Genomic DNA, 13,047 nt, shown 5'->3' with positions numbered 1-13,047 from the left:
TATGAGAGATTAATCCTTTAAAGATTTCATCTGGAATATATCCCATGCCTATAAGTCATTCTTACTTATTTACAATGACTTACTTTAAGTCATTGTTTTCTTATAGTTTCTAAAGCAAATGAAGTAAATACTGAAACAACTCTTTTCCTTTCCCTGAAGTACTTTTTTAAAGGGAGTGTAGGGATAGGGATCTTGACTAACAAGAGTCTGCTGAAATCCTCCCCTTAATTCATAAAACCAAGATATTACCAAAAAAAAAAAAAGTCAATCTTTATCACTATATGCTGTAAGTATTTTACTTCAAGGTCTCTGACCTGAAAAGTCAGATTTTAACTGTAAATGTCTCTGCTTATACCAAGTTCTGTTAGGACATCTGCCTATCATTTGAATCTTCTCATTTTCCATTCTCAAATATCATAGGTTACCAAAAAAGAAAATCTTTCTCTTTTGTTACACATGTACTTTAACCTATTTTATATAGGCCACATTCCATAATAAGCAACACAGAAAGCATTATGAAAATTCCTTCTGCTCCTTGATAAGGAAAACTTTAAATGTAAAAGTAAACCACATTATTTTCATATTTAAGAAAAATAGCATTTCATCTAGGAGATAAAAGTAGCTTTCCAAACAAACACTCTTTTTTAGTATTTTCTTAGCAGTTTTTAAAGGAGGACCTAATAACATTCTCATCGTGACTGAGAAAAAAAAGGAATGACATTAAAATTCCACTGTATGTTCAAAAGAGGAGAAAAGCTACTATAGACAATCTAAACACAAAATTTTACCTCTTTTTTCATATAAACTTAACTTTTTTGGATTAAAAAAAATCAACTTATATGTAGATCTGGTTCTCCGAGAAATAAGCATATGCATTAATTGAACTCTCAGGTAGGAAAAAAAGATGCTTAAGACTACAGCTGAGTCAAACCTATTTCTGTGGGAAGGAAGGGGTTTGGGAAGAGAAGCTAAGACTAGGAAAGCAATTTCCTATGCCTCAAAATGAACCTTTTCCAAAGAGACCCTAATAATACTAAACAAACTCACAGGTTACTCTACAAATTTAGCAGTGGATTTTAAATAAAATATTATAATTTCTCCTTTTACTTATAAAACATGTGTGATAATGTTGATGCCTAGATCATTATTATCTGCACTGTAATAATTTTTTTAAATTATGAATCAAAAAGACTATTCCTGGAGAACTACTGTCAGCATAACACAATACCAATAAAACAGAGTTTCTATTACAAGCAAAATGTTATTTGGGTGAATATTGGCATTTTATGTGGTAAAGTTTTTTTAAAAACCAAATAAAATAAAACTATACAGAATTCTTAGTATTATTTGCTTCTCAAGATGATAATTTGAAGCCAATTATAATTTTAGCATTAACCTCTAAATATAACAGTATTTAAGCTGTTCTAGGCTGTAGAAACCTAGGGAAAATTTGTATTATCAAGTTACAGAAAATTAAAAAGGCAAGAAAGATTAACTAAAACAAATTATTTATACACCTATGGACAGTGTTTAGCAATTAATGGATCTACCAACATTAGGCTACCTAATTTTGTATCCTCTGCCTCTGAAAATATACCTTAATTTCTCTTTTACTACAACAATTCCCATAATATGGCATTAAAATATAAATGCACTAAAAATCAAGAAATATTCCAGCTAACTGTGAAATCAAGCACATATAAAACTATACACACACACACACACACACACACACACAAAAAGGTCTGCACAATACATTTCTTCTAGGTTTTCTAATTTCATCTGTGCAGCAGCCTCCCCAGGCTGATGTGCCATTGCCTGGTTTTGGTTATATCTGAAGCTAATGCCTATTTTCTTTGCTCCTTGGTTATGGCCAATAACATGTAACCTCTGCAAGGAATGGAAAGAAGTATATATATGCCTGAGTATCTGATATTTAATAATATATCATTTTTTAAAAAATCTCCTTTCCATTCCAAGTAGTCCTTACCTGTCTGGACATCAATAACCATCTGATGACCTCCCCTCATTCCTGGCCGGTTATCTTCTCCATCACCTGAAGTAGAAACAATATATTTTTTAAAATAAGTAACAACTGCATATCCAGAGTAACTTCATTCATAAGTCTGTAATGAGTAGTGAAAATAACACACACTTATTCCTTCAATATTAAGAATAAGAGGACTCATAGAAGAAATAATATTACTTATAATTAAATTTATAATAATTATCTTTGCTCTTTTTTTCTAATTGCTTTCAGGGTCTTAACGCACTGGAAGCTACTTTCAACCAATGCCATTAAGCAGCAAAGACATAGGATATTCCACGAAAACATAAAATCTCTGAACTAGTGGAGTGACAAAGTGAAGGTGCAAAACAATTACAGAATTAGACTGCAGGTCTTACAACTCTAGGTGTGGTTTATTAGTAACATGAGCAGTTCTATTTTTATTATAAAAAAATTTATTCTTATTTATTTGGCTGTACTGGGTCTTAGTTGCAGCATGTGGGGTTCTAGTTCCCTGACCAGGGATCAAACTCAGGACCCCTACATTAGGAACACATAGTCCTAGCCACTGGACTACCAGGGAAGTCTCTAATGAGCAGTTTTAAAGTTCATTAAACTAGCTACTGATAACTACGATGTTATCAAGTTTTACATTAATGATAATTTCCTCACTGTATTAATTTCATTTTCCAATATTTCAGAAATCAGTTTCCACATAATCCACCACTTTGAGTAGTACTGTGTGACAAAATGTGAGACTTGCTTTCTTTTGACTCTAATTTACACATCACAGAGCTTAACAGGCAGGTTTAAATATAATCAGTGAAGGGATTTCCCTGCTGGTCCAGTGGTTAAGAATTCGCCTTTCAATGCAGGGGACGTGGGTTCAGAACTGGTTGGGAAAAGGTCCCACATGCTGCAGGGCAAGTAAGACGGGGCACTAACTACAGAGAAACCAAGCACTGCAACGAAAGATCCCTCATTCCACAGCAAAGATCTGCGTGACACAACTAGGACCTGATGCAGCCAAATAAATAAATACAATGAGTGAAAATTTTAAACTTCAGTAGGAGAAAACTATTATTCAACTTTAATCTTACTTTATATCAGATCCTACATAAATGAAGATAAGATTTCATTTCCATGGTTCAACAGCTACAAAATTCTAATGCCTTACTTGATGTAAACTTGAAAACCTGAATTTTTCTTTGCAACTCTCCCATTAATTGAAATGTACTACGTTAGCTAATAACTTTCCCTGAATCAGCCTTCTTCTATGTAAAATAGGGACCATCCAAGTTTTTACTGATTTCACAGGGGTACAATGAAAAAGACTGAAATGTCAGTTCTTACATATTATACATAAGATGCAAAACTGAAGCTATATTCAAGCACTAATCAATCAGAAGTTTCCTGCAAATTCTTTCTCCTTTTTAATAGATAGATTCTGCAGCTCATTACTGTAGAAGTTTTACCCTTTTCTTCCTTCTTCTCTCCAATCAGTAAAGTCAGTATTACCACTTTCAGGAACAGATTAAGAAAACACTGAAATAAATTTATTGTCAGTATGCTTGCATTTTATATATTTAATCCGTTAGCTTTCAGATATACAGCTATAATCTGTTTGCTACCACATGCAAACATGTGGTAGCATGTTTGAAGAAGAAGGCTTCTTCATCTTTGAAGAAAATTACCTTGTATGTGACTGATAAAATAGGAAAATGTGGTAGCATGTTTGAAGAAACATGCTTTCTTCATCTTTGAAGAAAATTACCTTGTATGTGACTGATAAAACAGGAAAATGATGCCAATGTAACTCAGAACTTATGGAGGTTCATAAGCAATTTTCTCCAGTATACTGATGTTTAACACTATCTGGGAAAGCTTTCTCACAAACAAAATGAAGGCTTTGACAATGTATGAAGACCAGAGGAAGAAAGCTGAACATCCACAGACCTGCCTTCCTTTACCACAAGTAGCTGCATTTAAGAACTGCTACACTTTCCATTATGTTAACCATCTGACAAAGCAGTGAGTGCCGATGGAGGAGTGACAAAAACTCCTCCCATACGAAAAGACAGATTAATGAAGAACATCACACCCAAGGTCAGATTTTAAGTTTTGATAAAAATAGTCATTAGCATCAAATGTCCTCTAGTGTCTACAGCTCAAAGAAAGAAGTGTGAGACCCGAGGTTTAAAGCTCCAAAATCACCGTGATGCTTAATATAAACGCCTATATTTAACTGTTGTTGTTCAGTCACGTCAGACTCTCTACATACTAGCATTCGTTCTTATTAGAATTACTACACTAGTTTTTATTAGCTACTAAGTTCCATAGATTTAGAATGGTATGTCCCATTTCTACATCTCTCCTAAGTCCTACGAGCTTTAGTGAGCAATTTTGCAGAATTTAAGGTTTTTGAGGGACACATGTTTGGCATTATAATACCATAACCTATAATTTTACAGAGACTCTATATAAAAGCAGTTTGTGCTGTTATTCTCTATAAATAATGCCCAACCTTCTGTTATAGCCATAAAACAAAAAAATTTAAAAGAAAAAGTTAATGTAATAAAATACCTCTGTCATCTTGCTGAGGAACCTTTGTCTTTTTTTAAGCACCTGATTTTCAGTAGTAGGGTACAGTGAAACTTGAGTACAAATGAACTGGAACATTAAAGCAAAAGCACCCACAACCTAGAAGGTCAGACTTACCTTTGGTGCTTTTGGGAATGATCTGACTCCATCGTGGCTTATATTCCTGCTGACTGATATACTGGTTAAACAAGCCATCTGCAAATATTAAAGGAGAGAGAATTACATCTTAATAGCTTACACTTTTTATTACAGCAAAAAAGACCAAAATGTGGAAGCCTACATTAAAGAAAATCACTAATATGACACTAAAACAACAGCACATTTTCATAAAATGTCACTTTAGTTTTTATGCTACCTCAAATAGCAAAATATAAGTTGACACGACCATGTACACAAATTTTTTCAGTGACAGCTATTAAACTTACTAAGTTCTCCCCATTTTTGTACTATTATCCCAAAAAACTAGAAAAGGAAATGGGAGCTCCAACAACTTTGGACTAGGCCCTTGTATCGTCGGGAAAAAACAAAACTAGTCCTTTAAAGTGAAAATACCATTTTTACAGTTTAAGTATAAAATTGTACAGAGATAAAAGTACCAGTAACTGTAATAGTATATTTATTGAATACTAAACATTAGAATCTGTGCAATCTTATCTGATTTAATTCTAAAATCAACTTTATGAATTACACATTATCACCTTCATTTTATAGATGTAGAAATGCGTACTCAAGAGTCATCAATGAATTTAACCCAAATAACAGAGCTCCTTAGTCGGGCAGGGACTCATGTTTCACTATGCTTTACTTTCTTCGTTTAATAAATTCTAAATCTCGTTCTTAACAGGAGTTTTACAGAATAGTGACTAGTTATATTAGGTACTATGATGGTCTATACTAGGTACTATGATGGAGACTGAACTCCCCACATACATCCATTCTACTAAAAATTATTATCAAGTCCTAATCCTGTGCCCTTCACCAAAGATTGAATGGTATGAACCAATCTCTGGCTATTGAATCATGAGGATCTCCTGGCGGGTGGGGAGGGTTGCTTTCAGTTCACTTCAGTTCAGTCGCTCAGTCGTGTCCGACTCTTTGTGACCCCATGAATCGCAGCACGCCAGGCCTCCCTGTCCATCACCAACTCCCGGAGTTCACTCAGACTCACGTCCATCGAGTCCGTGATGCCATCCAGCCATCTCATCCTCTCTCGTCCCCTTCTCCTCCTGCCCCCAACCCCTCCCAGCATCAAAGTCTTTTCCAATGAGTCAACTCTTCGCATGAGGTGGCCAAAGTACTGGAGTTTCAGCTTTAGCATCATTCCTTCCAAAGAAATCCCAGGGTTGATCTCCTTCAGAATGGACTGGTTGGATCTCCTTGCAGTCCAAGGGACTCTCAAGAGTCTTCTCCAACACCACAGTTCAAAAGCATCAATTCTTCGGCACTCAGCCTTCTTCACAGTCCAACTCTCACATCCATACATGACCACAGGAAAAGCCATAGCCTTGACTAGACGGATCTTTGTTGGCAAAGTCATGTCTCTGCTTTTGAATATGCTATCTAGGTTGGTCATAACTTTCCTTCCAAGGAGTAAGCGTCTTTTAATTTCATGGCTGCAATCACCATCTGCAGTGATTTGGGAACCCCCAAAAATAAAGTCTGACACTGTTTCTACTGTTTCCCCATCTATTTCCCATGGAGTGATGGGACCAGATGCCATGATCTTCATTTTCTGAATGTTGAGCTTTAAGCCAACTTTTTCACTCTCCTCTTTCACTTTCATCAAGAGGCTTTATAGTTCCTCTTCACCTTCTGCCATAAGGGTGGTGTCCTTTGCATATCTGAGGTTATTGATATTTCTCCCGGCAATCTTGATTCCAGCTTGTGTTTCTTCCAGTCCAGCGTTTTTCATGATGTACTCTGCATAGAAGTTAAATAAGCAGGGTGACAATATACAGCCTTGACATACTCCTTTTCCTATTTGGAACCAGTCTGTTGTTCCATGTCCAGTTCTAACTGTTGCTTCCTGACCTGCATACAGGTTTCTCAAGAGGCAGGTCAGGTGGTCTGGGAGTCCTATCTCTTTCAGAATTTTCCACAGTTTATTGTGATCCACACAGTCAAAGGCTTTGGCATAGTCAATAAAGCAGAAATACATGTGTTTCTGGAACTCTCTTGCTTTTTCCATGATCCAACGGATGTTGGCAATTTGATCTCTGGTTCCTCCGCCTTTTCTAAAACCAGCTTGAACATCTGGAAGTTCACAGTTCACATGTTGCTGAAGCCTGGCTTGGAGAATTTTGAGCATTACTTTACTAGAGTGTGAGATGCGTGCAATTGTGCAGTAGTTTGAGCATTCTTTGGCATTGCCTTTCTTTGGAATTGGAATGAAAACTGACCTTTTCCAGTCCTGTGGCCACTGCTGAATTTTCCAAATTTGCTGGCATATTGAGTGCAACACTTTCACAGCATCATCTATCAGGATTTGAAACAGCTCAACTGGAATTCCATCACCTCCAGTAGCTTTGTTCATAGTGATGCTTTCTAAGGCCCACTTGACTTCACATTCCAGGATGTCTGGCTCTAGGTGAGTGATCACACCGTCGTGATTATCTGGGTCGTGAAGATCTTTTTTGTACAGTTCTTCTGTGTATTCTTGCCACCTCTTCTTAATATCTTCTGATTCTGTTAGGTTTGCTTTAGGGAAATATTTTCTTACTTTTAAATGAATATACAGAGAAGGAAGAAAAAAATCTACTTTTGTTTCCCTGGAAATGTTTATATCAACATGCAAATGTACATAACTGCTACATTCAAGAATGAAATCAACTTCTGTAATGATGACAGGACAGAGAGAGAGAAAGAAACTGGATCATTGAATCCACTAACCATGAAATCTCCCCTACCTCTGGACTTCTTGTTATACGATAAAACAAGATTCCCTTACTTTTCAAACTAGGGTTTTCTTTTACATGAGCTCAAACAGATTATAATTTACAGTTACTTTTACTGTAAATTCTGTCATTTGACTCTGATTTCAATCTGAATAAAGGCTTTCCTTTTGCTTCATTTAGCCACTGAAAGCAAATACTTTTGCAAAGAACTTATATGTTCTCCCTGACTTGTATACTTGCCAAAGACTGTGTAATTTACAGAACCTCCCTAATGTCTTTTTTTTTCTGGGCAATTATGAAGCTCAATTGCTACCACACCCTTCAGCTTTCAAGTCCTTTCACATGGCTTTGAGAAGAAAAGCTTATCTCATAAACTCAACTACTTTCTTTTTCGTTGCTTGTGGACTTTAAAAAATTACTGCAAAAAGTAAGCTCTCTCCTTCTTAAATTAGCACTCACAAATTAGCATTTATATTTTAAATGTTAAAGTAAGGGGAACAAACAGACTTACAGCATGTTTTATTGAGTGTTTCTATCAGTATTATCTACTCCCATAGGTTTTCATGACAATTCTTGCCCCATTCAGTCTATTCTGGCCAATAGTATTTTCCCATTACAAGAGTGTGAAATCTTTTTTAATCCAGACAAAATGTTGTGGCGCTCCTACTAACAATAATGATAAGATGACAATAAATATAATAATTACAAATTTAGAAATAAAACAGTACATTTTAGTTCATTTTGTGAAAGGCACATAAAAGTTAAATGATCCTTCTTACAAACTGTAAACAGGACAAGATAAAATTATTTAAGATAAATAATGATTTTAAAATATTCTACATAATGGCTAACTGCAGAGGAGAGAGAGGAAAAAGTAAAAGATGAAACTATACAGAGATAAACAGAAAACTGAGGGAGATAAGAAAACGGCAGAAAAATACAAAGCAACAATAGAGACAATTAGAAAAGTAATACATTTTGTATTTTTTTGCGTGTTAGTCACTCAGTCGTGGCCAACTCTTTGTGACCCCATGGGCTGTAGTCCACCAGGCTCCTCTGTCCATGGAATTCTCCCGGCATGAATACTGGAGTGGCTTGCCATGCCCTCCTCCAGGGGATTCTCGAGAACCAGGGAATGAACCTGGGTCTCCTGCATTGCAGGCAGATTCTTTACCATCTGAGCCATCAATGAAGCCCAAACCAACAGAGGAGACATAAGAGATGCAAGTTCGATCCCTGGGTCAAGAAGACCCCTGAAGGAGAGCATAGCAACCCACTCTAGTATTCTTGCCTGGAGAATCCCATGGACAGAGGAGACTGGCAGGCTACAGTCCACAGGGCCGTACACTGTCACACAAGACTGAAGCGACATAGCACGCAACTGTCCTATTGCCTAAGTCTCCGACAATAATTTATTACAGGACTTTTGATAAGTTCCTCATCTATAAAACTGGTGTCTAAGAGTTGGATAGAGCCTGAGGTTCCTTCCAAATTCTGCCATTCTAGGATTCCATCACTGTTAGAACCAATATATTTATTTACTTCAACTGTGTGTGTCTGGCTGATTCCACCTTATGTTCACCTTAGAAAAGTCTCCATCTCCTCTTTCTCCTTAAAGTCTTCTGTGACTATTCTGAAAAAGAAATCACAATCCACTGGGGGAAATTCTTCTAAGAGCCCCTAAGGTAGTGATCATAGGAACATAATCAGATGAAGCACTTCCTGATCTTTAAAGTCATTCTGAACACTGGAGGTAAAATTCTGTTTCTTCAACCAATCCTTCTATCCTCACTCTTAACTAACCTGAAAAGCTTACAAATACTTTATCCATCAAGAGCTTCACAATTTCTCTTCTATCAAACACAACCGTCTTATGAAAATATTGTCAGGAATTTTTCAAAGTAAAAAAAGCAATTCTCAAAACGTTATGTAATTTTTGTAAAATCAATTTGTAAATACCACACACAGACAGAAAAACACACAGTGACATACATCAAAAACTTAAAAGCGACTTTCTTTGGTTGGCAGGAGTAGAATAATTTTGATTTTTGCCTTCGTATTTATTTGTCTCCCTCCCCCCTTTTTTTTTGCATTGAGCGCTACTACTATCGAAGAAAAGCCACAAAACAACTAGATACAGGATTTTTTCCCATAACTTAGGGAGAATTTTGCAACATACTGTTATTACCAATATAAACCATTATCACATATACTTTGTTACCCTTGAAATATCTGTTCTTCAAGGCTCACTAGACATATTCAGTTTCTATAAGCAGTGCTTTGTACATTGACATTAGCTTGTTTTAACAAGGACAAAGAGACCTAAGCATGCACAAAGGATTTATACTCAGGCATGCAGAGGAACTTACTTCCAAAATTTAAATATTAAGTACTCCAAACTTAAAATTAGAGATTATGATGATTTTACTATAGATACAGTTAACCTTCTTTTGAATAATGACACTTAAGAGAATAACATCAGAGATGTTCAGTATATAATAAATGCTTAGAATGGAAAAAAGAGCAAGACGTGGAGGGACTTTCCTAGCCACATGGTTGACATTTCCTTTGAGTCATCTTAGTGTTACTAAGTTCCTTACATTTCAACAAACTGTTCATAAAACTCCTACTTCCAATGAAGTCAATTTCTAGTACATAATGGCTCCCTAATAAGTCACACCATCTTGCAAAGTAGTCAAGCAAATATTTAAAAAACATTGTTTGGGGAACTTATTAATTTGCCTCCCTCTATCTCAAATAAATCCCTTTCCTCTTCACTAGTCTAAAGGTCACACAGTTCTCTTTGGTATCTCTTATTCGTTCTTCAGTTCAGTTCAGTCGCTCAGTCGTGTCCGACTCTTTGCGACCCCATGAATCGCAGCACGCCAGGCCTCCCTGTCCATCACCAACTCCCGGAGTTCACTCAGACTCACGTCCATCGAGTCCGTGATGCCATCCAGCCATCTCATCCTCTCTCGTCCCCTTCTCCTCCTGCCCCCAACCCCTCCCAGCATCAAAGTCTTTTCCAATGAGTCAACTCTTCGCATGAGGTGGCCAAAGTACTGGAGTTTCAGCTTTAGCATCATTCCTTCCAAAGAAATCCCAGGGTTGATCTCCTACAGAATGGACTGGTTGGATCTCCTTGCAGTCCAAGGGACTCTCAAGAGTCTTCTCCAACACCACAGTTCAAAAGCATCAATTCTTCGGCACTCAGCCTTCTTCACAGTCCAACTCTCACATCCATACATGACTACTGGAAAAACCATTGCCTTGACTGACAATCAGAAAACTTGAAGAAAGTTACTTCAATATAGAATTATCAAACCTGGAAGCAAATCTTTAAAAAGATCTTACCAAGTTAGAGTTGACTTTTATTGAATACTTACTGTGTACAAGACACCAGAAAGGTTAACCCATTTACTCCTTAAAATAAATCTATGCAATGGCTATTACTAATTATTGCAAAGTTTAGAAAATCAAGGTTCAGAGAAATTAGTAAGCTATTTCTGCTTTATTGACTATGCCAAAGCCTTTGACTGTGTGGATCACAATAAACTGTGGAAAATTCTGAAAGAGATAGGACTCCCAGACCACCTGACCTGCCTCTTGAGAAATCTATATGCAGGTCAGGAAGCAACAGTTAGAACTGGACATGGAACAACAGACTGGTTCCAAATAGGAAAAGGATTGCGTCAAGGCTGTACATTGTCACCCTGCTTATGTAACTTATATGCAGAGTACATCATGAGAAATGTTGGACTGGAAGAAACACAAGCTGGAATCAAGACTGCCAGGAGAAATATCAATAACCTCAGATATGCAGAGGACACCACCCTTATGGCAGAAGGTGAAGAGGAACTATGAAGCCTCTTGATGAAAGTAAAAGAGGAGAGTGAAAAAGTTGGCTTAAAGCTCAACATTCAGAAAATGAAGATCATGGCATCCGGTCCCATCACTCCATGGGAAATAGATGGGGAAACAGTGGAAACAGTGTCAGACTTTATTTTTTTGGGCTCCAAAATCACTGCAGATGGTGATTGCAGCCATGAAATTAAAAGACGCTTACTCCTTGGAAGAAAAGTTATGACCAACCTAACAGCATATTCAAAAGCAGAGACATTACTTTGCTGACTAAGGTCCGTCTAGTCAAGGCTACGGTTTTTCCAGTAGTCATGTACGGATGTGAGAGTTGGACTGTGAAGAAGGCTGAGCACTGAAGAATTAATGCTTTTGAACTGTGGTGTTGGAGAAGACTCTTGAGAGTCCCTTGGACTGCAAGGAGATCCAACCAGTCCATTCTGAAGGAGATCAACCCTGGGATTTCTTTGGAAGGAATGATGCGAAAGCTGAAACTCCAGTACTTTGGCCACCTCACGCGAAGAACTGACTCATTGGAAAAGACTTTGATGCTGGGAGGGATTGGGGGCAGGAGAAGAAGGGGACGAGAGAGGATGAGATGGCTGGATGGCATCACGGACTCGATGGACGTGAGTCTGAGTGAACTCCGGGAGTTGGTGATGGACAGGGAGGCCTGGCGTGCTGCGATTCATGGGGTCGCAAAGAGCCGGAGACGACTAAGCGACTGAACTGAACTGAACTGAAAGACTCTAACGAAAAAGGTAAAAAGCCCAATTCCAAAGTCTAAAGTATTTTCAAGTCTTTATAGAGAGCATGTAAATAAAAATAAACACACACATATAACTAACACAAATAATAGTTGTTAAATTACACTCTCAGATTAAACACTGTAGTAAAAGACAACAATGTACCTATTCAATAACACTTTAAAAAAGGCAAGAGTCTGGGAAACAAAACTCACACACAATATTAAATATTCTAATAAAAGTGGGATAGAACAGTTGAAATATGTCACATTAATTACAATTTAAAGGAAAAAATGTAATCTCACTGTTAAATAAAAGACCTATTGGACACTGAAGCTCAAGTTTAACTTCTTATGTTTCATTTTCTCTCTGCAACACTGGTTTGCCACTACTCCAGATCACTTTCTTATCTGAAGTATTCATGTCAGTTGGAAGTTGTTCCAGAAAACAAATGGCTAGTTTCATAAGCTAACTGTTCTACCAAAAACTAAAACTAAAACCAAACAAAACCAAGCCAAAACACAACACCTCTTTTGGAGATACCATAAGACATAAAAGCTATAAACATAATTCCAGCTCTCTCATACCTCTCCACACTCAACTCTAAATTCTTGTACTTTCATTTTGTAATATTAAACTGTATCATGACTCAAAATTTTAAAATTACTTAAAATGTTGCATTTTGCAGAGAAACATGATAAATTAAAGATTACCCTCATTTAATCTATTAGAATACATATTATTGCCTACTGCGAGAGAAACTGGGTTATCGTTAAATAGTCCAGATCAGATCTGAAGCAAATTATATTTAGTAGCTAATTTCAATGAAATAACATGCTTAAGAATCTTCTTTCATGTCCTCAAAAAAGAATAGTAATATAAAGTTTATTAATATACTGTTTTCTTGGTGAACAGTCATTTCAAACCCATAGGAGACATG

The 13,047-nt window shown here is 36.7% G+C and overlaps 1 protein-coding gene across 1 annotated transcript in view; it reads right to left on the bottom strand.

Annotated features, from left to right (window-relative positions):
- The window catches only part of MKLN1 (muskelin 1), a 202,018-nt gene that overhangs the window by 90,428 nt on the left and 98,543 nt on the right, over positions 1–13,047 (bottom strand). Inside the window, exons 7-8 of the mRNA XM_052638533.1 lie at positions 4,727–4,804; positions 1,991–2,056 (exon numbers count right to left, since the gene is read on the bottom strand). Coding sequence (XP_052494493.1) covers positions 1,991–2,056; positions 4,727–4,804 — 144 coding nt within the window. The remainder of the gene's footprint in view (positions 1–1,990; positions 2,057–4,726; positions 4,805–13,047) is intronic.

The sequence above is a fragment of the Budorcas taxicolor genome, chromosome 4, assembly GCF_023091745.1.
Source record: "Budorcas taxicolor isolate Tak-1 chromosome 4, Takin1.1, whole genome shotgun sequence".
NCBI classification, from domain to species: Eukaryota; Metazoa; Chordata; class Mammalia; order Artiodactyla; family Bovidae; genus Budorcas; species Budorcas taxicolor.
The sequence above is the reverse complement of the archived record's forward strand: the minus strand, read 5'-3'. Positions and strand labels throughout refer to the sequence as shown.